This window comes from Diabrotica virgifera, chromosome 6 (genome assembly GCF_917563875.1).
Source record: "Diabrotica virgifera virgifera chromosome 6, PGI_DIABVI_V3a".
NCBI classification, from domain to species: Eukaryota; Metazoa; Arthropoda; class Insecta; order Coleoptera; family Chrysomelidae; genus Diabrotica; species Diabrotica virgifera.
In genome coordinates, this window is record NC_065448.1 from 244,503,433 (window position 1) to 244,530,992 (window position 27,560).

At 31.1% G+C, this 27,560-nt stretch overlaps 1 protein-coding gene across 1 annotated transcript in view; it reads right to left on the minus strand.

Annotated features, from left to right (window-relative positions):
* Positions 1-607: 607 nt before the first annotated feature.
* LOC126887473 (importin subunit alpha-4) overlaps positions 608-27,560 on the minus strand; it is a 57,197-nt gene continuing 30,244 nt past the window's right edge. The window contains exons 5-7 of the mRNA XM_050655025.1: positions 26,620-26,804; positions 21,178-21,354; positions 608-9,449 (exon numbers count right to left, since the gene is read on the minus strand). Coding sequence (XP_050510982.1) covers positions 9,357-9,449; positions 21,178-21,354; positions 26,620-26,804 — 455 coding nt within the window. The 3' untranslated portion in view covers positions 608-9,356. The remainder of the gene's footprint in view (positions 9,450-21,177; positions 21,355-26,619; positions 26,805-27,560) is intronic.

A 27,560-nucleotide genomic window follows, 5' to 3' on the forward strand; every position in this document is an offset into this window, starting at 1 on the left:
GTGACTTCTTATTAAATATTGCGTTTCCTTGCTGAGTGTTTGAACTTTGTTTCATAGATCGATTCTTTTGCTATTAGTTTTTTATTTGGGATTTCAAGGACAACGAGAAGAAGAATCTTTGATAGTTCTGTCAGTTTTTGTTCGTCTATTGTTTTTGCTTGGCGTTTATAAGTTGTCTTCTTTTGCTGTTAATTCTTATTCGTGTTCTTAGCGATCTGTGATCGGTGTTTATGTATAACTTTACTGTCATAGTATAATGAGTTGCTGTATTTTATTCTTCTCTAAAAGAAGCAAAAGAAGGTTCATCTTATCTTTTGTGGTTTTTTAAAGAATGCGTTGGTTATGTATAGGATTTCTTTCGCATAATTTAGTATTTCTTCATAATCCATTTAGGGCCTATTAAAATATCATTTTGGTTGTCTTGTTTCCCTATTTTTTCTTTGAAATCGCCCATTAATTTTTCATACCTTGCTTTACTTGCCATCATTGCTGCATTAATTTCTTCGTAGATTTCCTCTAGTTCCTCATCTTCGTGATCTGATGTCGGGGCATAGGTCTGATGTTACTGATGTAGATGTGACACAGTAGGTTATTAAAACACAACTCATTAGATTCTCTTAATGTTTACTATAAATAATGTACAACTGAAGATATTTTCTAATTAGTAAAACATTAAGAACAGGAAAGTGTTTGTCAATTCCACTGAATTAAATTAAAGTAAGACGGAAAATGTTTATTTACATTTCTTCAGATTTATTTCCAAAATTAGAATAAAAAAACCGAGCATACTATAAGTCCGAAAGTTGTAAAATGTATGTCCCTTTTTCATAAATAAAAACAATATATAAACAACGGGAAAACAGTCAATTTTTACCTCCTAAAAAATTTTACCTTACAACATTACGAATTCTTCAGACTTTTTTATATAGGGTGTCCCAAAAGTAACGGATCGGTCGAATATTCCGCGAAATGAACGTCGGATCGAAAAACTGACAAATACGTGTTCAATATTTTTCAAAAATCTATCGAAAGACACCAAACACGACCCCCCCTCTCCAATCCCTGGAGGTGGGGTGGGGGATAACTACTTTACAATCTTAAATAGGAACACCCATTTTTTATTGCAGAGTTGGATTCCCCATGAAAAAGTAAGTAACATTTATTCGAAACATTTTTTAGAACTGTTGATAGATGCCGCCAATAAACCGTAGTTTTCCGATTATAGCGCCATCTATCAAAAATTATAAAAAATATCTTGGATAAATGTTGGGGGGGGGGGGGAGGCATAATAAAAAATGGTACCGCCTAATCCCCCGTGGGTGCAAGTGGAGAGTAGTGTTTGGTGTCATTCGATAGGTTTTTGATAAATATTAAACACATGGTTTTTGGATTTACTTGGAAGTATATTTCTCGAGATATTAGACCGTTTCTATAATTTACCTAGTGTCTCACGATAAGTCATTTTTCCGATTATAGCTCCATGTATTACAATTATAGCCGATTATATTTATGCAATTATAGCCGATTATAGCGCCATACATACAATTAAAAAAAATGTCTCGAATAAAAGTTGCTTATTTTTACGTACGGAATCAAAATCTGCAATAAATAAAACATGTGAGTCTATTTAAGATTATAAAGTTACCTCCACCCCACTTCCATGCGGTCGTGGGGAGTCGTGTTTGGTATCATTTGATAGATTTTTGAAAAATATTGAACACATATTTTTCAGTTTTTCGATCCAATGTTCATTTCGCGAAATATTTGACCATCCCGCTACTTTTGGTACACCCTGTAGTTGATTTAATGTAATTTTAAATAAAATAATATTAAATAATATTTCTTTAGTTACTAAGAAGTCCAATACAAATTTAATAGACTGGCTGAAGACAGATATTACGTTGTTAAACTGGTCTAAAAAAAGTACAACCAACAACAAACAAATTAAACAAATATGTTATTAAACAAATTGTGTATGGTTTTTTTACTACAAAAATACCCTTACGTCATTTAAAGATTTCTGACGGTAGAGCGTTACCAAAACATTAGAATATGACTTTTCATCATGGCGACGATCCTCGGTACAGTGACAAGTTAGGCATCATCACTGGTCAGAGATATTTTTCTTTGTTCGTGTTTACTGTAATATATTTCGGCAAGTAATGAAAACCGATTGACATAATCAATTAGAATAAAGAATTGTAGATATTATTTTTACAGTAAACAAGAACAAAGAAAAAAATCTCAGACAAGTAATGATGCCTAGCTTCTCACTGTACAAGAAACATGGCCACGATGAAAATTCTGTTTTGGCAATAGGGCATTCCAAAACTTTGACGTTTATAATATCGCTCGGAGTCAAGCTGTCAAACGTTGTATTTGTTTATATTTGTACCACATTGTTTCTTAAGTTTTTTACTGTTAACAGTTTTTTAGTTGTATTTTCCGAACACTTTGTTGTAGATTTTGTATAGTTTTTTGACTTTATTTAGTTTTAAGCAGTGAATAAACATGAGTGAATATGATTAACTATTTAGATGAGAAATAAGCCACAATTAAATTGAAAAAATAATTTTATTATTTTGTATTTTGACGACACGACACGACGAGCGTCGAAACGTTAATACAATTATTTTTTCAATTTAATTGTGGCTTATTTCCCATCTAAATAGTCAATCATAAAAATGCCACAAGGAAATAGCTTCAGAACAACGAGTGAATATTTTCGAAAGTTGATGGTAGCCAATAGATGTTACTAGTAGATACCAGCAAAAGATTGGCAAAATAAATATAGGTCCATTTTCCCTCAAGGGGCCTGAGTTAACCTACTGTGGAGACAGTTTTCCAAGCGTAAGTAACATGGGCGTAGTTAGTTATTTAGCATTTTTATAGGACGTATTATAGCATTTAACCATTGGTTTTGTCTCTCAGATGATAACTTATTTAGTTCAGTTTTATGCTTAAAATCTAACTGATGTTAAGCGATAAAACTAAACTTTATCATAATTACTTCGCATTCTACACTTCAAAACACAACAAAAATGAGGCATATTGTCTTTTTAAATGAATTCCTCTAGTGAACATGGTAAATTTATCCTTGTACAAAACAAAATTACAAAGAAATGTGACTAAAATGATCTAAAACACATTAAGAACTGATAAAATAACATTTGTTTGCCTCTCAGTCGCCATATTGATTTAATTTTGACGTAAGCCTATTTTTGTAGTAAAAAAACTATATCATAATATTTATAAACAAGTCTGAAGACTGTCCGTGGAAACAAAAGAATATTAAGTTAATATCATTATCATAAATACAATAGGATAAAATCTAACAAAATCTGCGCATGACTTTTTATTGCATCACAATTCTATTCAATAAATTATATGGTTTAATACATCACATTTTCGTTTCTTAAAAAAATAATAAATTATCTACGAGTTATCATGCTCAGATCCTTTTGACTATGTACGGTCATTTTAAATGGTTTGTTTTGCACTTCGGCATTTCCTTCAAACTCTACATCACAATCATTATGTGCTCATTTTTAATTTTCAATCGTTTTGCACGAAATTTACAAAATCCCGAAAAAATAAATACGTACAGTGCTTAAATTTGTTTACTTGTGATAGATATACCTTTATACATGAGATCAATTTCGTAAAGATATATCTTAGTAATATCGAGAGTTCACTACTATATCTCAGAACTTGTAATGGATCTACGAGGAATACATATTTTAATAGGGAACTTGCATGTATTAAGAATCTTTTTTATAATGGGTGTTTTTTGGTATAGAAATGTGTATAGAGCTTTTCAACGTTTCTCATTTGTTTCGAGCTTCTGTCATATCGTTCATTTGGAAGAAGAGGGTTATAATATCTAAGAATTTTCACTTTTTCAGTAGAAAGGATTTAAGATTCATATTTTATTTTTATTTCATTTATTTTGCGCAGTGTTTATTGAGATTATAGGATTTAATGATTAAGTATGATAGATTTCTGATCTTTTTATCGCTCTGACAAGAATTTTCTTTTTTAAGATATCAGGTTTAGAAAAAAGACTTAGATATAACCTTGAATAAAGAAATATTATCTTTTTAAAGCACTATGTTTGCTCATAAAGTTACATTTTAGGAATTGTATTAATAAAGTATTATTAAAAATGCCATTATATCAATTATGATTTAATAAAACAAAAAAAAAACTAATTAAATAGTTCGTATCCCTTATACAACAAAAAATGAAACATAAATAAGCAATAATAGTAATACCTAATTGTTTTTCTTTACAAATATTTGTGAAAACTTAAATAGTATTCAGGAAAACAAAAGATTATTCAATGCAAAAAAATAATTCACATACCTATAACAAAATAACTTTAGGTTACATTTCACAAAACTACTTTTATCTACTCTATGTCATATTATGTATAAGTTTTTAGTTTGTGAAAACTGTCATTATAGATAGCAGTGCGTGAAGGATTTAAAGTGTGCGTGAAGTAACAATGTATTTTAAATGGGATTTACTTTTTCGCACTATTTTAACTTTCGCGTTATCATGGTGATGACAATATGAGCAATGAATTACAACAAAAGTTTTGATAGTTTTGTGGTTTGAAAGTAGTTAGAATTTTTAAATGTCAAAGTTCTAAAAATTGTAGAATAGAAATGAATTTCAGTGACGAAGAGTTACAGCTTTTTTATTTGTTTATCGTAGATACAATATTGTATGAAACTGTGCGTGAAGTACTTTTTGCGAACTTACGCGATTTATAGCACTCGCTCCGTTGTCGCTCGTGCTCTAAAAATCGCGTGCGTTTTTTCACGGACTGTTTCATAAATAACTATTTACGCACATTACATTGCTCCTTTTTTATGATGAATTATCCAAAAAAAAAGTTACAACTAAGAAAGTATCCTTCTATCAGAACATACTGTTCACTTTTAGTGTTATAACTTTTAATAAGAAAAATGGTTATATCTTTACTTACTTATAACTCTATATCCCAAAAATAAATCACCCTTTTAATTAAACTAACTTATTTTTGTCTATTATATTCCAAGATGTAACTGTATTCTCTAAAGCGAATAACGTTCTGTAGAGAAAGTTAGGGGAAAACCAAAGAGTTGCATCTGCCATCTCTCGGAGACTAGTGTACTTACACATGTAACTATTTTTTCCATAGTAGAAGTCATTATTTAGAAGGCATTGATGCAATAAAAAAAAACATTTTGAGATGGAACCCTCTTCTTCCAAATGAACGATATGTCGTATTCGCGGTGTGCAAGTACCCGGAAGGGATACGCGAAACGATCGTGCGCGAATAGCGGAGAAATATTGCAACTTTCTTAAATAATTCATATTGTCAATTGAAATTGTCAAATTGACGTACATTTCATACCTATTGTCATTTAAGAAGAAAAATTATATATTGCTTCACAATATTGATATGATATGCAATTATTATATAAAGGTAAATTTAATTAATTGTATTTTGCTTGCAGTACTGCATTTTAATAACTAATTTTATTTACTACATACAATTGTTTACGTTTTAATAACATAACCTAAATCTTATTTTTTCTTATTATTTTTTTTTGGACTATGGCCTTGACAATTATCCAGCAACCAGGACCATATGATTGGCGAATATAATTAAAAGTGCGAATAAAAGTGCAGAGCGAAGAAACCAGGTGGCGCTTTTCCGAACTTGCACGGTCCCAATAATCCGTGTGTATTAATATTATACACGGGTTAAACGACATATTATGACAGACGCTCGAAACAAGTGAGAAACGTTGAAAAGTCCTATTAGCAACACTTTTTTTGGCGACCATTTTGACAGCTGTCAAGTGATTTATGTTTAGCTTGGTTTGACATTTCAGTATCAATAGACTGAATAACGCTTCCAAATTTTGCAAATTTATTTTGAAAATCAATACGTCCATTTTATGGTCAACATAATCGTCAATTGCTACTGCTCAAAGCTACTGTTTTCAGATCTGCTATCTGCGGTCTTAGCATTCGATAAATTATTGGACTTCCTGCAGTGAGAACAATACTATGCGCTGAAATGTTTCCATCGTTTAGTATTATTTCCGTGTCCACCATTTCACCATTCAGATACATATTGTAAAGTTTTTCTTTTGGCGTAATTATAGCATCTGAAGATATTCTCGGCATTGTAAATTATTTTTGCAGTTCTAAACGAAATTCACAAATTTAGTCTTTTAGTTTATCAGATGAATAACAAGGATTCAGATTCGGAAAGATTAAGGGGTTACATAGGTCTTGCGGGTAAAAAAGTGACTTTAAAAAAAATATATCTCTAAAACTAAAAATTATTTTTATTTATAATTGGAACATGTAAAAGTATAGTACTTAAGGTACTCTCAAAAAAAATTTCAGCCAAAAATATTCATTTTTGTAGAGTTGACTGCAATTTTTCGACAACAGCCCCCTTTTTTGCGGTGGGCAGCATAACTAAGTCCAGTCTCATCTGAAATCAAAAAGTTTCTTGTAGTTTATACCTCTGACTAGTGAATGAACGAAGGAATTAAAAAAAAAAATGAAATTTGAAGATTTTACTAAGTTTAAACACATTTTCGACCCCAATTTTTCTCATTTTTTCCAAAATGGCCATTTTTAAAGTAGTTTTTTTTTTATAAAACAAAAACAACTTCACCTAATAAAAATTCATTTGTTCATTCACTAGCCAGAGGTATAAACTACAACAAACTTTTTGATTTTTTGATTTCAGATGAGACTGGAATTAGTTATACTGCCCACCGCAAAAAAGGGCTGTTATCGAAAAATTGCAGTCAACTCTACAAAAATGAATATTTTTGGCTGAAAATTCTTTTGAGAGTACCGTAAGTACTATACTTTTACATGTTCCAATTATAAATAAAAATAATTTTTAGTTTCCGAGATATAATTTTTTTAAAAAAGTCACTTTTTTACCCGCAAGACCTATGTAACCCCTTAAAAAACCGAACACCAGTTTTTGGAATAACCGGTTTTTTGACCGGCTATAACCACCAGGTTAAACCGTAAGTAAAAAAACCGATATAACCAAATACCGGTTTTTGTTAATAACTGCCTTTCTTAAACGCACGTTGTGGAGGGCATACCAAATATATGCAATCGGTGAAGAATTTATTACAGAAGTAAGGGATACCAATAAATGCTCAATACTCGACAACTTTAAGACTTTTAAGGCAAGCCGCACACCAACGAAACATGAAACGTAAAACACGTTTCATGAAAATAAAACACGGCTAAACAAATCTTGAAGTCCGCCTACCAATGAAACGAGTGTGATTCATGCTCATAACACATTTATATTTTCGGAAAGTTTCATAAATGGCCGGACGTCTATTTGTTTAGCGGTGTTTTATTTCCATGAAACGTGATTTACGTTTCATTTTTCTTTGATGTGCCTTAGGATTCATGTATCATTAAGGATTCATTGAAATAAAGGCCAAACAGCTCCGTAGTGTTGCCACATGTCATATATTTATCCTCTCGAAATGGATACGAAACAAATTTAAGCACTGTGTGTCTAGTACTGGGCCACGTGTTGAAGACCTACAATACATACCGAAGACTTGTAATTTAACGAGTTATCAAATTAAAAAGTAACAAAAATTGATAAAATGTTAGTTTGCAATCGTCTTGGAATCTTCGTCTCATATAAACTACACAGACCCAGTACTTTTGTCATTAAATTAGATCAATTTATTCATATATAAATAATAAACCAAGTTTCTACAATACGGTACATAAACATGGATTTCCGCGCCCCTTAAAACTAAATAAATTTTACAATCTTTTGGGAAATTTTACACAAAAACATCTGACTTTAAATATACGAACATATTTTTTATTTAAGGTATGTCCCTAATGGTTTGTAAACAATAATACAATTGTCAATGTCAATACACTGTCAATGTCAATGCATCGAGGTAACATGGCACGAAATAGGTTTGATTTAACCTAAAAAAATCGGCAGGTTTACTACTTCAAAAATTATGTACATCTATAAAATATACATAAACCGAATTGTTTTATATACAAATTAACACTTATGCAGATTTTTTACTTCTTGAAATATGGCAAAAGGACTACTAAAGTTTGACATCACATTAAGCGAAAAGCTTACTGCCTGTTCTCGAAGAATTTCTATTTTATTTTACTTCCATTCTTAATTGTTTTCCAATGAAAAAGTTAAATCAACTTAAAAATTTAATATGATAAACCACCACATTAAAGCATTTGCCAAAAAGGGGATTCACATCCAATAGTTTGTTGATAAATTTACAATGTTGCCGAGTCGAGTTTATCTCTTCAATATAATGATCCAAGAGTATAGTAGACCAAGTCTTCACACGGATATCATGTCAACCATATTTTGTCCCAGACAAATGATGTGCAAAATTATTTTGAGTTCGGTTCAGATAATGAACTTGCTTTTTTGTCCTTCAAAGTAGAGAAAAAGCTTGATTTCTCTTGCTTAATATTTATGGTCTAATTATTTTATCTGTACTAATATGCAAGTGTTTACTGTAAGTTCTAAAATGACTAATTTACAATGATTAATGGGATGTTAAAATACCGGCAAGTGCTTATCTTTAAAGCGAGTACTCGAATTTCTTAAGCATTTATACCAAACATTGATACCGCCACTTCTTTGCGCATTCTGACCGAATTTCGTTTCTACTCTAACAAAAATAAAATATACATTTCCCACAAAATTTACTTACTTTTTAAAGTTATATATTAATTATATTAACATCCATAAAAACGATATTTAGTGAATGATGTTTGGATCAATGTTTCCATATAATATCTGCTGCAAAAGGTATTTTATGTGGAACAATTCATAAGATTTGCCTCTGTAACATCAAAACTGTCGCAGTCTGTTACCGTTGATAGGAGAAAAATCGGTTGCACATATTGTAGCATTGTTTAAAAAGGAATAGTTGGTCAACGCAATGAATAAATCTGTTTAATTCTAACAAACAAATTTATTCATTGCGTTGACCAACTATTCCTTTTTAAACAATGATTGTAGTATTTATATAAAATTTCCCAAATCCAAAAACTAATCAGAAAAAATCCAAAAATTATAAACATTTTGGGTTCGAATCTATCGTCTTATATATAAAAAATATATATAATATGTACATGAATAGCTTAAAATGAACGTACATGTTTAAATGTATGTATAGACATATTCGTATTTTGTTTTGTTTTTTTGATATAAAGTAAGGAAGCAACGCTTTCTTCTGGCTAATGATGACTTAATTACTTTTAATAAACGTTTAGTAATTATCATCTTCATAAAACGATCAGAAGTTGAAGTCTTTTGGAACATTTGTATTTGGATCGAAGTTGAATGTTGCTTCTCCTTGTGTGGGAGCTATGTTGGAATCCTCCACCTCCTAAAAAAGGCAATTGTCATTTAATTTTGTATTATATTTTTTCTACAACCACTATTCAAAATGCACTTTTCTGCACAGTTTTATGTTAACAAAGTTGATATTTTCTCACAGTATAAGATATATGACATTAGTGTGCAGAAAAGTGACGTTTCTGTGCCGGAATAGTATATTGTGCAACAAGTGCAGAAAGGTACTAATTTCTCACGAGTTTGAAAAGTTGCGGTACGAGCGCAAGCGAGTGCCGCAATTCAAACGAGTGAGAAATTACCTTTCTGCACGTGTTTCACACTATACTTTTTCTACAAGCACAGTTTTTCCTAAAAATAAAAATCACAATTTCCAAACGACGATTAATTATAATAGGTACATATGTGATAAATTTTAAACTGTATTTAATTAATACCTACTAATCAATTTAAATTCCTTATACCTAAATAAATTGCACAGAAAACAGTTAAAAAATTAATGCACTGCCTTAATTTGTTTAAATTTAAACAATTATTACACATTATTGACATTATATTTATGCAGTCACGGATTTACACAAAACCTACTTCATTCGACGTCTCTTGCACAGGTTGCTAAATCCTTATTGGTTATTTGATAATTATAAAATGTTTAATAAGAATAAAATTGTAAAATAAAACAGTTGCAACATCCATAATTTAGTTTCTATGCTATAGTTAAATATAATAATTGTCTTATAGGTTATATATTTGTCTAAAGTTTAACCACGGATGTAAACAGAATATAACGTTACTCAGAATGCGGTAGTCCACGGATGTAAACAGAATATAACGTTACTCAGAATGAGGTAGTCAACTGTGCAGAAAAGAACTTTGCGGCACAGAAACGTCACTTTGCGGCACAGAAACGTCACTTTTCTGCACACTAATGTCAAATATCTTATACTGTGAGAAAATATCAAGTTTGCTAACATAAAACCGTGCAGAAAAGTGCACTTTGAATAGTGGTTGTAGAAAAAGTTCTTTTCTGCACAGTTGACTACCTCATTCTGAGTAACGTTATATATTCTGTTTACATCTGTGCTCAAAGTGTAGACAAATATAACCTGTAAGACAATTATTATTCTTAATTAATATTTTATAATTATCAATTAACCAATAAGGATTTAGCAACCGTATCAAGATACGTTGAATGAAGTAGGTTTGGTGTAAATCCTCATAACGTAGATGAAGAATCAATCAGAGCAATTATGAGGTTTCTTAGCATAAACAGAATAAAATTATAATGCTCAACTAGCTACAACTTATTTATAATTCATGCTTATTACTAATAGATTATGTTTGTTATTGTACCTTGTACGAAAAGTAAATATTTAGTCAAAGTTATCACCATAGCCAATTTACTTCAAAAGAGATCAAGAAGTAGACATATTCGGCGGGCCCGACATGGTCATGAGCCAGTCAACGTCGTGACCGCCAACCTGATCGAGCTGGCCAAATTGTATAAAGCAAGGCCAATAACCAAGCAAGCAAGCAAGCAAATATAACGTCAAATGTGACATTATTTTGTAATAATTATTTAAAATAGTTTAAATTCAAACAAATTAAGGTAGCGCATTAATTTTTTAACTGATTTTTGTGTAATTTGTTTAGGTATAAGGAATAATTGATTAGTATTAATTAAACACAGTTTAAAATTTAAAATTTATTGTTATAATAAATTTTCAATTGAAAATTGTGATTTTTAGTTTTAGCAAAATATGTGGTTGTAGAAAAAGTATAGTGTGTAACACGTACAGAAAGGTAATTTCTCACTCGTTTGAATTGCGGCACTCGCTTGCGCTCGTACCGCAACTTTTCAAACTCGTGAGAAATTAGTACCTTTCTGCACTTGTTACATAATATACTATTGTACCACTAACAGAATGTATAAATTCCACTGTCAGAGTACAAACAAAAAATTACTATGAGAAACAACCTTCTCCGGAAACTTGTATGGAGCAAGTGGGGTGCAAACCCAGAGGTGTTAAAGTCAACAGCTGAGGCCTTGTTTCTCAGCAGGGGAATATGCTTCTCTAGTGTGCTTAACGGATATCTAGTAGACGGAGAGCTAGAGCCGAAAAACCATCGTTATAAGTAATATGGAGTTTTTCCTGTGAAATGTGTCCATTGTATATTGACAATTATATTACAGGAAGTAGCAATAAGGGATGAAAGGGGAAAGTTAGTGCAGTCATTAAAGGTTTTCACCTCCTATTTTGTTAAACCTCCATCGATTTGCATGAAAATTGGTGACTAGTTAGAGCAGGGGTGGGCAAACTTTTTTTAATAAGGGCCACGAAAGGTTTTTGTCTATTACCAAGGGCCGCAATGTTTTCGAATTTTTAACTTGGGGGGGGGGGATGTTAAGCAATTTTTTTTAATTTGTTTGAAACTATGGTAGAATTATTTTATTTTTAAATTAAGTAAACATATTCAGTACAATTCAAAGAATATCCGAAAAAAACGTTTCAAGACCAACTATTGAAAAATAAGCCAACGGTGGCAAATTTTTACCGACACCTAAATAAAATGAATTTTTCAGTAGACATCAGAACTCGTTATTGGATCATATGAAACAAAAAATTCAAAAATATGAGTTTCTCGAGATAACACTGTCGAGTTTTTTTGTTTTGACGATTTTTGCGTTTTTGATATCACTCAGAAGTGAAAATACCGAAATAGTGAAAATCAACAAATTTGTTATTGATACCTCACGAAATGTCTAAAGAAAATGTATGAAAAGTTTCCGGTGGATCTGTCAAGTAGCCTTTGAGTTACAATGTCCACCGACTATAAAAAGCAGTTGAGCAGTTTTGAGATTTTGAGAAAAACACGTTTAGTTTTGACAACTTTTACTTTCAATTTCTTCACTCTGTCAAATCGTAAAGTGATGCACATCGGAATATGTTTTTAAATCGCAGAGTAATTTACAAAAGAAAATGGAACAGCTGTTGAACGTTTCTCACTACGCTCAACAAGCTGCTGCAAAGCGAGTCGAAGGTAGGGATATTAAACATGCTGTATTTCTGGTAGTTTTAATACGGTCAAACTGAAATTTTCAGAGAAAATTTTTGAAATGATGTATTGTCATACAAAATAATAAAAAAAATCGAAAATTTCAAAAAATTTCAAACCATATCCCTACCCCCCTATACCACATTCGCACTTATTTAAGCACGGTATTTGCCGCAAATATACAGTAGGGTGTTTCATTGAGAAACGAGAATACTTAAATTGTGAATAGAAGTCACTAAGGCGGTTCTAGATATACTACATTTATTGCCTCAATGATTTGTATAACTGAGTTACAGGGTGTTTTATCGTTGTTGCCATGTCTTTCTGGAAGCACAACTTTAGAACCACCTTGTATATTTTTTGATATTTGACATAGATATTTCTCATTTAAAATCCAAACCACCCAACTTCTAATCACAAGAATAATCCAGATCCGGACTAAACAAAATTATTGGAAAATAATTGGACTAATTCTTTCTTTTTTATGATCAATGAATAGTTTGAATTTCATTACAAAAGTTTCATTTTGCGATCAACACTTATAAATTTAGCAAAGTAGCAGTGTTTAATTTCTAAATAATTTCCTCCCCTAATTCACAGCATCTTTTAAGAACCTTTTCTAAACTTAATTATCGAATGTGATTGTTGATTGTGGTATAAGACATCAGTATGTTCTGTCTCTAACTCTTCCAAAAATGCTTTGAATTCACGATGATTTAATCCTATTGAACTAATACAGTTAACAATATTAGTTTTAATTGAAATGGCGTTGTCCACTTGCAAAACATTTTTGCACAATATCTGATGATGGATTATGCAGTGAAGAATAATAAATCATGTTCTGGAAACTGTTGAACCTAATCTTTTAAGTTTTCTCAACGTTACAATATTTGCTCCTCTTAAATTTGGTTCACCGTCAGTTGTTACTCTTACTAGGTGGTTACGGGTTGAATCAAAATTTTCCACACAGTTCCTGACTACTTCGAAAATATCATTTTCATTTGTTGAAATTTCATGGATTTCATTGAGGGAGCCGATAAATCTCTGTGCCAAAAACCCAAATTATTGCCCGCGTTATGTTGAAAATTTGCAGAACAATCACCCGTTGCGAAAGTGATAATATTAATAGCTGCATTATCTATCTATATTTAATTATCAATATTAGCAATAATTAGAAAAAATCTCGAAATGAAAATAATTCACTTTTTCTCCTCGGGCCGCAAAAAAATGACTAAAGGGCCGCATGCGGCCCGCGGGCCGCGCTTTGCCCACCCCTGAGTTAGAGCATACCTCAAGAAACAAAACTGATTTGGTGCCATTTGCACTTTTACCCTGGTGGTGAATACCACCCCTTCCCGCGGGTGAAAACTATTTTATTAAAAATAACCCCACAAATCGATAGAGGGACAACTTTTAAGTAATATGTGTTATTAAAATAAATCAATACTTTTTGATTTATTAAAGATCTGTCTATTTAAGAGCTTATGTGTGAAGTTACGGATGATAAAAAGAACATGTTAATTAATTGTATGTTAGTAAAATATTATTTTTATATTATTTCGATATTTCATTGAATTTTTTCTATCAATATAAACTGAATATGTTCAGAAACTGGGGGTGTCCAATAATGGGTACATATGACATATTCGAATACACTTTTGCTAAATTTATAATATCGAAATAATATAAAAATAATATTTTAGTAACAATTACACTTAATACAATTACAATTAATATGTTCTTTTTATCATCCGTAACTTCACGCATGTGCTCTTAAACAGACAAATTTTTGATCTTTAATAACTCAAAAAGTATTAATTTATTTTAATAACATGATATAACAAATTTTACTTATAATTTGTCCCTCTATCGATTTGTGGGGTTATTTTTAAAAAATTGTTTTCACCCCCCGAGAAGGGGTGGTATCCACTCCTAGGGTAAAAGTGCAAGTTGGCATCAAATCATTTTTATTTCCTGAGGTATGTTCGAGTGACCAATTTTCATGCAAATCGATGGAGGTTTAACAAAATAGGAGGTGAAAACCTTTAAAGACTACACCAACTTTCCCCTTTCATCCCTTATTGCTACTTCCTGTATCCACTGAGGTGTGAGCCTGAAAGGGGTCATAATTATCAATATACAATAGACACATTTCACATGCCAAACTCCATATTACTTATGACGATGATTTTTCGGCTCTAGCTCGACTATAGAGACGCCCAACAAGTCACGAAATGCCCACTTAGATATACATGTCAAATAACTACCGGCTGTATGAAATCTACCCCTCTATCTCTACTATACAGGACAGTTGGATTTGCATCACTAGAATGCGCTTCGGAAGTATGTGAAGAAGTTCAGGCAAACTTTCGAGGAAAGGCACCAAATATACGGGTTTGACGAACCACCAGGAACCCGCTGGCTTAAATAAAAAAAAAAGGTTTATGAGTAACTAATGTACTGAACCTGAACTGGAGAACCTGGCGGACACTCAACCTTATATGATATGCACCGGTGTTGTCCGTGTAAAAGAGAATACAGTATAAGATGGAATAGAATGCAAATGATAAATGCAGAAATACATATTGTTATATAATTTTATGGGAAAAATTTAGAAAATTAATTTATGTCAAACACCACGAGATCATAGATTTTCATCGCCCTGTATGGCCAAAAAATTGTAAATAGTATTAGTTAGTCATAAGCAGTGTTTCGTGGAAAGTGAAAATCGTTCAGTATTAATGATTCTATGAACGGACTTACACAATTAATACGGTCGGATTAGAAAGTGCATGTATTTTTTTTATAGCATGTAGAAACACAAAAGTAATTTTGGTATCTCCTGGAATTTGACGAAACAAAAAAGTTGTACCTATACAAAAATAATTTGTTCTTAAGAAATGAAAGTAGGGATGTAATGTGTAGAGAGGATATTTTGTGATTGGCGAGAGAGACGGATGGAGGAAGAATAGAGTGTTGGAGTCTGAGTTTGAGGAGAAAAAAAGTTGGACTGTGTAATGAAGATCTGAAGAGAGCAGTCCAGTTTTTGAAAAGTAAGAAGTCTGTGTAAAGTGGTGAAGTTGGTGGCTGTATAAGCAGAATCGTGTTGAAACGAAATCGTTGATCGAGTTGAGACGTTCAATCTCCTCGTGTCCGAAGAGATTCCTGTTTCTGTCTGGAACGAGTAGCCGGTTGGTATCAATTTGCACAAGATATCAAGCAGAGAGAAAACTGAAGAGAGATTTCGAGCGAGTGCTGTTGTTCGTTTGTGAAGCAGTTTGGACGAGAAGGATCGTCGCAGCATCCGAGGAGCACGTGTGGGAGAAACGAGGACTACACAATCCAAGAGAAGAAGTAAAGAAGAGAAAAAAAGGTTAATCAGATTATTTGTGAAAAGGAGAGTTGTTTTATATCACATACCATATTTGTTTATATTTTTATTGAACAGTTCTACAGCATAATTTAGTCATTCATAAATTTAAAGAAGAAATAAGTAATGTAGTCAAAAAGGTGAAAAGTAAATTTTGTTTTTTTATATATAATAGCACAGATTAACCCAACACAGATGCGAAAGCCTAGCGATAACTCTGATACCGAGTTTTGGTAAACTCCTCCCACTTTGAGTTGCCAAAAGGGTAGTCGCTTAGTACCTCACTTAGTATGTAGGCTTAAGCTTATCGTCAGTTCCTGAATAACCTCGACAGTACATGCGCTTATTGTAGTGTTAAATTGACGGGCTGATTATTGGGATTTTTTTCTATTTACTTATCAAGTGTGTTTAAATAGTTTTGTTATATTTTTAAAAATGGTTGGATATACCTGTATTTATGAAGGCTGTTCATCTAAGACGGGTCAAGGAATATAATTTTTTAGATTGCCAAATGATGAAGTAAGGTATGTAGTGTCATTAATAAATTGATTTACTTTCTAAATACTGATTAAGGGGCATATTACTTATATCATATTAATTATATTAATCTCGAAACTTGAATAAACTGGCTACTTAAGATATGGGTGTTAGAAATAGTTCCAATAGTATTTTTTCAAGAAATATTTTGATAAGTGTGAAAAAAATCCTGTCTTGAAAACAGTAAATTTTAGTTACTAGTAAGAATGAATAACGCCCTGTTATTGAAGATAGTCCAAATAATCTTTAAAGGTAAAAGAGATATTAACAAAACATTAAATTTTTATTAAAAAACATCTTATGTTATAGGAGTGAGTTATGGTTAAAAGCTACTAAAAGACAAGATTTGTTAGAGGAGGACTTAACTAGATACAGAATTTGCTTTTATGCACATCTTCACGACGAAAACTCTTGTATGACAATGCTTTGCCGTCTATTTTTACCGAATCTAAAGATATCTGCGCGAATACGTCTGAGGAGACGCCGAAAAAAGTTCAAATATTGTCAGGTAAAAAATTAAATAAATATCAATAATTTCAATAATAAAAAGATATGATTTTTCAGATAATAGAATAACGCCTGCGGCGGAAAATTTACAGGGTATATCCTCTAAACAAGTTTCTATCAGCCCCAGTAAGGAAAAAGATGGACACATTTCTACAAGAATTACAAAAGATGTTTCCCAGTTATCACCTTCAGTATCATTACAAACACCAGCATCTTTTATGTATAACTTTTCACGTGAATCTAAACTGAAATATAAAATCAGGTCTTTAAAAAGAAAACTTTTAAATAGAAAAATATGTAAAAAACCAAACGGTACAAAACAAGAGTTAGAGCAGTTTAAAAAATTATGTGACAAATTTCTTAATAAATCATTGGCCGAAATTGTAAAAACTCAGGCACTGTTGCAGAAAAAAGTCCCAAAGGCCAGAAGATGTTCTCAGGAATACAAACAATTCGCTCTCACATTATACTTTTTTGGACCCAAAACTTATCACTTTTTAAAAAAAATTCTTTATTTACCAACTAAACGTTGTTTGGAACAAATGACTGGAAAAATTATTTGTAAGCCTGGATTATCTCAGACCTCTATATTTAATGCGGTCCAATTAAAAGTTAAGACTATGTCAGAATTGGATAAAAATTGTATTATATGCATTGATAAAGCTGCGCTTAAGTCAAATCTTTATTTTCATTTGGGTCGTGATGAAATTGTTGGATTCCAAGATACAGGGAAAGAAAAAAATAAATCTTTAGTTGCAAAAAACGTTGCGGTTATTATGGCAAGAGGTCTGTTTCAGAATTGGAAACAGCCAATTGCTTATTTTTTTTTAAATACAATCTTTGATGCCAATGACTTAACTGAAGTTCTCACTGAATGTGTTAGCAAATTAACAGAGTCTGGGTTATATGTTCAAGGTCTTCTAACTGATTTAGGGTCAAACTTTATAAAGCTTTCCAGAAACTTAAATGTCACTGTCGAAAACCCTGAATTTAAGTTGGGTGCAGATGACTTAGGGAATATATTAACAAGCTTAAATAATATCAAACACAATATTTTTGAACCTAAAAATCTTACCAAAAATATAAATACCGCTATATCCATTCCTGATTCCAACTACCGGTACGAAAATATAGGTACAGCAGAAAATGCCTTTACTTATGTATGTGGATATTTGATCAAAAAAGCTCTACGAATGCATGATTGCACTCTTTGCAATAAGGTTTTTCAAGAGGCTGAGATTAAGAATGACAGTAATTTATTCACTAGATTAAAAGCATACAGTACTGAAAAAAGTTGGTTTGGCAATCTAAAGACACCAAGTTGTCAGTTCGTTTCGTTTATTTACAAATTGGAAACGATATATGTTACCCATTTTGATCAACTTTCTTGCCAAAGTGGAATTTCTAAAACTTTATTTAAAGAGATGTCAAAAATTCATTTTGACCATCCATGTCTTAACTTTCCAGTATCGTACATTGTCAAACTACAGTAGAACCCCGCAAATCCGAACTAATTGGGGGGATAGCCTGTTCGGATTCCGAAAAGTTCGGATTATCCGAAAGTTAGCCTTAACTAGTAGTTCAAAGCTTTCATTGTGATTTTGAGTAGCCAAACGTTCTCGCAAGAGTGTGGACAATATTTTTGGACTCAAGTGGACTACGAGAGAACCAAAGTAAGTTTGTGTTTAACCTTTATAAACACTTTATAAACCTATATATTAAAGTATTTATAATATTTATTTTTAAGAAATTTTAAATGTCAAAGTCCTAGTAATCCTACATTGTCCAATTTTCTGGCTTTACTCTGTATAATAAACATGTTTTTAAGTTTTTGTCATGAATTTTTAAATTTTTTTCACTTTCCGTTGGTTCGGATTTGCCGAAAGTTCGGATTAGCGGGGTTCGGATTTACGGGGTTCTACTGTATTTATCAGACTAAAAATTTTTTATTCTTTGAAATATACCAATAGAGACCTGCAGCATTTAAAAAAATCTAAACGAACTAAGAGAAAAATAGACATTTTGTCTCATATTTAAATTCCAAATAAATATTTTATGTTGCCAATCTTACCATTAGAAACTGTTCAATATTTCTTTATTTTGCAGAAAGAATCTTCTGTATTATTTTGTTGGCTTAGCAACAATATTTAAATTGTACTTGAGCTATCGTTATTCTTTTATTTGCCCTTTTTCTATTTGTTAGAACTTCGTACTTTCAAAAGTAATCACTAGACTAGGAATTTCTAAAAATTTGGTTAAAGATGTTGTTCTGAAGCTATTTCTTTGTGGCATCTTATGCAGTTTGCTATTTTACTTGGGAAATGAGCCACAATTTAAGTTGGAAATGAAATGTATTTGACGTTTCGACTTCCACTTCGGAAATCGCTATCAAAATACGATTTTTGATAATGTTTTCCAAAGTGTAAGTCGAAACGTCAAATATATTTCATTGTCTAATTAAATTGTGGCTTATTTTCAGATGTAAAATAGTAAACTTGTTTAAATAGATGGTCAATATTTCTTTATTTTACAGAAATAATCTTCTGTATTATTTTGATGGCTTAGCAGCAATATTTAAATTGTACTTTAGCTACCGTTATTTTTTAATCCTTTTTCGCTTTGTTATCGAACTTGGTACTTTCAAAAGTAATCACTAGACCTCGTTTTTTTCAGCACACTTATTCTAAAATATAACTGATATCTTTATATTATAAACGGATATAAACGTTAAAGGATAACGTAAACATCATTACGGTTGTTTGCCATTTTTCGAGTGATACACGTGCAGGGTCAATCCGACATCTTAAAAAAGTATCTCATTGAGAAACTGATGTATAATATAATTTCATGTGAAGTACCTACCAATTTTGACATTTTCTTATCTACAACTCTTATCAGGTAATTATGAAATCTCCTCTAAAATAGTTTGTTGTGTATTGTAAGCTATTATTGTTTTTTAATTTAATAATGTATTAAAAATGAAATAGTTATGTTATTAATAAAATTCTGGTATTGGAAGATTAATTTGATTATATAATTAAATAATTTGGAACTTGAAAATTATTATATTAACTACACTTTATCTGGTTTTGTTCTGGAAGGCCATACATGGAATTCCCAAATTACTGTCACCAAACGACTGTCACTTTTCTAATACCTAGTTTACTTTCTCTTGTTTTGTCAAGGACAAAACTTTGTTTTGTTTTGTTTTGTAATTAGTTTACTTTCTCTTGTTTTGTACCTACATAGAATTCCCAAATTACCCTATTGTATTTATATCCTGTTCACTTCCAAGAAACTTTTATATTATTTTTAAATGCACACAGAAATTTAATAAATGACCATTTATATATATAAATATTTAAAGATTGTCACTTTTCTAACAGTTAGCTAACTTTCTCTTGTTTTGTTAAGGATGTACCTAGAATTCCCAAATTACCTATTTTATTTTCTTTTTCGTTTAACACAGAAATTTATTAAATGACCAATGTTTTGAAGTTTTGTTTGTCTTAATTTTTAGTGTAAATAAAGTCAATATCAAATCAGGTGTAAAAGTAAGTATTATAGACCAAATGAACTATTTTGTAAGTTATCAATCGTATTGATGCAAACACCGGCACAACAACTGTGCTCCTTCGTTTCAAGGTTACCAATTTTTGTACCGGCATCATAGCATAGCTTTCGCATCTGTGTTGGGTTAATCTGTGATAATAGTAAGAACAGTCTAACGAATTATTTAAATCAAAATTTTGTTAAAAAAAGGAGAGAGCAGAATTAAAGATTAATTTATTAGATAAGAAATAGTTGCAACAAAATTGAGTTTTAGCACACAGTTAAATCTTATATTTATGTTATATTGGATAAATAAATAATATTTATAGAATTTATATGACATTGAGTATATTTATTTTCCCTGTTCTGTCCTGGATGAAGTAAGCAACGAGAAATACTAGAAGCCACAAACTAAAGTTATTACATTAATATAATTTAGCCATGAGAATAAATTTTATTGGAAAGTTTTATTTAATTTTGGTTTTGTTATTTAATTTTGGTTTTAAGTAATAATTAAAATAGTTAATTAATTAATCGAAATAAGAATATGCTGATCAATCTTTAACAGAGAGAAAATACAGAGCATAACAATATATTTGAAGATGACATAGTATTATTCGCAGAAACAGCAAGAAAACAACAGAAAAAAGCTATCATATAATTTCTTTAATAAATAAACCATGAAATCTTATATTTTACTGCGTTGTTATAAGCAGATGATACTGTCTTTAAAACTTACTTCGCCTCCGAAATATTGCTCTATAATTTCATATGCCAATTTGTAAATTTTAATGTTGTCATGATTTTGCAAAGCTTCAATTTTGTCCAGGCCATTGCATTCTTCAATCATTGTGCAGAGCTGTTCCAATTGAGGACCGGCCATTTGTAGTAAATTATTAATACCATCAAGTACAACCTAGAATTAAACAAATATTATATTAAATAAATGGAATTATGTGAATATTCTGGCACTAAACTAACGTAAAATTTGAACTAACTAAAATAAAACGGCTCTTGTTTCGATTCACAACGAAATGATTATTTATTATTATTTTTAGTTCTACTCCTATTCTCAGTATTGGGAACTAATCTTTGTTGGAATTTTACCGTGCTGAACAGCCGGGTAGTGAGATGCAACTTGATAGATCTCCCTCGGCCTTCTTTGCTCCGGCGATTCGTTGGCTTGCAAATTTTAGAAGCCACGAATGGTGTAACCAGAAGATTAGAACCAGTTTTTAGTCTTTCTTTCAATAATTAATATGTGCATATTTCCTAACAATTTTTCTGTTTGTGCTTTTACTAATAGTAGTATAGTAAAAGCTATACTATTACTATGGTTTGTTTTTAAACCAAGAGGGGTGATTCAAATTTACCGCGTTGTAATGGTTGTTTGTAATTGGTCCAACCGCAGGCAAGTTTACTCCACTGTTATAAAATTTTGACATTAATGATATTTATCAAATTTTGACAGGTTTGGCATTTCATAGGTTAATTAAGTTATATCGACGATTTTTTGTGTTTTCTGTGTTATTCCTTTAATTTTTAGATTCTTAGTCTGCTTTTATATAAAAAGCAGTTGTTTCCATAACTCTTTAACGACATATCGTCGGTATACTGCAAAAACTGACCAAGTCAAAAATTACTGTTTTCGAGAAATTAAAGTTTAACTTGAAAGTTGATTATAAAATCGGATATTAGCTATTTATGACTGCAATTTTGATATCCTGTGTATTAGAAACTTTAATTTTTAACCACGATATTTAAACATTGTGGACTTTGAACAATTAAAAAAAATTGTACTTGGTCACTTTTTGTTGTCGAAAAAAATTAGAAATTTGACTTGGTCAATATAAGCGACACCGTATTAGGAAATTATATTTATTAACTACGGTCTGTACATAAAAAAAATTAAAATTTAATCAGTTTCTGTGTCGTCGCTTTCAGAAGAAGCTGGTTACGGTATGAAAACTTTTTTTGACTACTGGAATCGATTTATACCACTCATGGAACTCTTGCGGAATAATTTTGTTTCTACGCAAAGAGGCTGTTTTTATTTTACTCTGGTATAGACAAAAGTCTTTTGTATAACATTGGAATGTTCTTAGGAATAACAGCTGGTCTGACCTTGCCACATACTCTAAGAGTAACGCATAACTTTTAATTTTAATCACGATATTTTGTTTAAATTTTAATCTTAGTCTCTGTTTTTTAAGAACGTCAGTGCTTAAGATCAAAAAAGTCTGAAAACCGTAATTCTTCAACTCTGTAGGCACCGCTCTTTTTGTTGCGTCTTGTAGAACGGGCTAGTTTGAAAATATTCAACAGATCGTTCATTGTAAAAATGGCAACATTTCTATTAACACACTATATGGCACTGTGCATTGAGTTTACCTCCATGTACGAATGTCCTTTCTCCATAAAATTATGCTGCAAAATCTTAATGTGTGTGTTACAACAAGATACAAATTAATGCGGCAATGAACGAATATAAAAATCTCTGATAAGTCAGAATACAAACTGATCTCTGTGATGCCTCTTGATCATGTGATTGCAAAGTTTTTATCCACTTGATCAATGCTATTTAAATTTCAGAGCTTCCACGTTGACCATTAATCTCTGTCCAAGTATAACATTGCGCATTATTTGGAGGTGCCGCTTCATAGATTGTAAAGTTGTAAACACACAATTTAAAAGAATAGTATAGTTGTGGCACATCTGAGGGTGGTATTTGCAATATACTTTATAAATCTTACTGTTAAAGTATAAAATATCTTACTCTTTTTAAAGTCTAAACAGTTCTGAATCATAAACTAACGATACGCAATAAACGGACAAGTGCAATCTGCTGACAGCCAAAATTGACTAAGTTGACTTAGTCAGTTTTGTATGTGACAAAAAATTGTCTTATGCACATAGTCATTATAGAAGAGTTTTGTTTGACGGTTGTATTACGTTTAAACGACTTGGTCGATTTTTCTGGTAAAACTAACAACGTTTCTTAGTGACTTAGTCAAGTTAACTCAAAACTGACAAAATTTGACTTGGTCAGTTTTTGCAGTATACCGACGATATTAATATAATACTCTGGGCTAATTAGCAAAATACAAGGAAAAGTTATTTACCAGCAATTTTATTGCTGGAATCGAATCTTATTATTGTATGTATTAATAATATAGGTATCCAAAGTCCGTAGATAGTGTGCTACTTTTTTTTATAAACAAAATGGCGCCCGAAAATCGTGTTTTTTTCAATTTTTGCTCAATAACTCCAAAGATTTTAACTTTACACCAAAAACACTCAAATAAAAATTGACCGCAATTAAATTCTGCACAGAGACGTGTTTTTCCCGATTCAGTTCGACGAAAACTTTCCCCGGAAAAAGCGGGTTTTTCCAACAAAATCTTTAATTTTCAACTAAAATTTTAGGTAAGTAATTGTTAATTAATATTTAAATAACTTGGTAATGTAAAAGCCCTTTTCGTATAAATTATAATTCCAGAAGCCCATAGAAATTGAACGAACAGTTTAGCAACAATTGAATTGTTAATTAAAAATTTACGGTCGCTATAATAACAACAATAATTATGAAGCATAAGAATAACTATGATTTTTTTATAAAAAGACACTATACCCATCTAATGTACTTTACAGAATTGAAATTGGACTATTTAAGCGGCCTCAGGAATATTTTAAAATTATAAACAATTTTTTGGCTTATAAACAAATAGAATATCTCGGAAAATATTAAACTAAATTAAATTGTGAAAACGGTATTCGAAAGACAGCGGCAGGACGCTTCTTTTAAAAGAAAAAACATTTAATTATGACGAGTGGTTCCTGAGATACAATCGGTCAAATTTGACCGGAATTTACGGCAAGGATATAAACAATAGGATCATAATTTTCAAACCATCACCTTTTTATTTTTGTCCTCTTTCTCCACACCAATTTTCATATCTTTAAAATACTCATAACATATATTATTATAATAAAAACTATCGATAATACGTGTGAAAATTGCCAAAAATAGCAAAATTCCAATCAAAAATTAGGTTGGAGAAAATGTAACCCTCAAAGTTCAAAATCGGTATACGTTAAAAAAATGCATTTTCTCGGCTTTCCATGGAGCAATTTCCTTCATTCTTTTTTTGTTCCCTAATAACTCGAGTAGAGCCATCGAACTAATGTATTATTAAATGTCAAACTTGCTTTTGTTTTGTTATAATAGATTAATTTATTTATAAGAACAAAAAACTACATATTTTTTCCAGTTGTAGGCTTTTTTTAGATAAACTTACTACAAGTGTACCTTTTAAAGTTAAAAACATAAATATTCTCATTTGAAAGCTGTATAATTATTTAAACAATTTTTATTTAATCAAATTAAAATTTTGTGTTATAATTAATAAATTAATTTATTATAACAAAATAAAAGCAAGTTTGACATTTAATAATGCGTTAGTTCGATGGCTCTACTCGAATTACTTGGGAACAAAAAAAGAATGAAGGAAATTGCTCCATGAGAAGCCGAGAAAATGCATTTTTTTAACGTATACCGATTTTGAACTTTGAGGGTTACATTTTCTCCAACCTAATTTTTGATTGAAATTTTGCTATTTTTGGCAATTTTCACACGTATTATCGATAGTTTTTATTATAATAATATATGTTATGAGTATTTTAAAAATATGAAAATTGGTGTGGAGAAAGACGACAAAAATAAAAAGGTGATGGTTTGAAAATTATGATCCTATTGTTTATATCTTTTCCGTAAATTCCGGTCAATTTTGACCGGTTGTATCTCAGGAACTACTCATCATAATTAAACGTTTTTTCTTTTAAAAGAAGCGTCCTGCCACTGTTTTTCGAATACCGTTTTTATAATTTAATTTAGTTTATTATTTCCCGAGATATTCTATTTGTTTATAAGCCAAAAAACTCTTTATAACTTTAAAATATTCCTGAGGCCGCTTAAATAGTCCAATTTCAATTCCGTAAAGTAAATTGGATAGGTATAGTGTCTTTTTATGAAAAAATCATAGTTATTCTTATGCATCATAATTATTATCGTTATTATAGCGACCGTAAATTTTTAATTAACAATTCAATTGTTGCTAAATTGTTCGTTCAATTTCCATGGGCTTCTGGAATTATAATCTATACGAAAAGGGCTTTTACATTACCTAGTTATTTAATTATTGATTAACAATTACTTATCTAAAAGTTTAGTTGAAAATTAAAGATTTTGTTGGAAAAACCCGCTTTTTCCGGGGAAAGTTTTCATCGAAGTAAATCGGAAAAAACACGTCTCTATGCAGAATTTAATTGCGGTGAATTTTTATTTGAGTATTTTTGGTGTAAAGTTAAAATCTTTGGAGTTATAGAGCAAAAATTGAAAAAAACACGATTTTCGGGCGCCATTTTGTTTATAAAAAAAGTAGCACACTATCTGTGGACTTTGCATACCTATATTATTAATATATAGAATCATAAGATTCGATTCCAGCAATAAAATTGCTGGTAAATAACTTTTCCCAAAAATGGCCTATTCTCCGATAATCAGCCCAGACTATAATATTTATGGATTATCGTTGAGGGCCGACATGATCAACCAAAAAAGAAGATGTATTTGGATATTTTTCTAGTGACTTTCTTGGGTGTGAATCTGTCTTTTTAGTTTACTCCTCTTGGTTAAAAAATAAACCATAGTAGAGTAGTAGTACAGCTAGAAAATTTAAACCGAATATAACAAAATTAAGTTTAGCACCATTGTGTGAATACCTTCTCGAATATCAACAGAACCGTAATTTAGTCCAGACAAATTAATATATTTTTTTGCCAACAAAACAGATGTTTTAACCAAATAATGTTTCAAATATGATGTGCAAAATAATTTTGAATCCAGTTCTCCCAATAAACTTGCTTTTTCTTGTCCTTAAAAGTAGACAATTTTTCTTGCTTTATATTTATCGTCTAATAATTATTTTAACTAAGAATATGCAAGTGTTGATTTTAAGTTCTCAAATGACTAATTTACAATTATTAATGAGACGTTAAAATACCGGCATGTGCTTATCTTTAAAGCGGCTACTCGAATTTCTTAGACATTTATACCAAACATTGATACCGTCACTTGGTTGCGCATTCTGACAAATTTCCGTTTCTACTATACAATTCTTACCTGGATAACTGTAGCATCTTTGCAGTTGAGGAGTTCACAGAATGGAGGCACCACTCCTTCCTGTATCAGTCTAGCAATTTGTTCTCTACTGCCGCCTATAGACAAATTGGTGATAGCCCAAGCAGCTTCTTTCTGTGTTTGGAAATCGCCTTTACTAAGATTATGAATTATTTTCGGTAAGAGTCCTAAAAGAAATTAAACTCATATTACAATGTTAATGATATTATTTGCCTGTCTTTTTAGTTTTGCATATACAGTAGAGCGTCGATTATCCGAACGTCGATCAACCGAACGACCGGTTATCCGAACTCCCGACTCCAGCGCCCCACACTCGAGTACCCAGTAAGCGTTAGTAAGTAACGCTTAAAATATCTTCAATTTTCTTCAATATTGTATCCAAAAATATGTTGTTGCAAAGACTGCACTTTTTTGTTTAATTGCTATTTGTCATTATCAAGATATAAATAAATATGTAGGTATATAAATATAATATGTATGACTATATCAATATAGTTCGATTATCCGAACACCCATGTCCCCCAATTAGTTCGGATAATCGACGCTCTACTGTAGCTGCTTAGAGGGCGCCACCAATAAAACCTTCCGACACAAACGTAACCTCAATCTTTTGTTGACATAAATCGAGAGTTTCATTGCGATACAACAAGTTGTGTAGATACAGCGATTTTTTGAAATTAGCAAGTCGGTTGAAAAATGGATCTTAGCCGAGAACATTGGAACAATTCAACAAAGGAAACTCAAAAAACGTTTAATAGTATTGTTAGTGGCGATGAATCTTGGATTTACTTCTACGAACCGGAAAATAAACGCCAATCCAGTGTGTTTCACGATGAGGAAAAACCAACAAAAGTGATCCGTTCTCGAAGTGTGTCAAAGAAAATGGACGCAACTTTTGTGTTAAAATCTGGTCATGTGGCAAC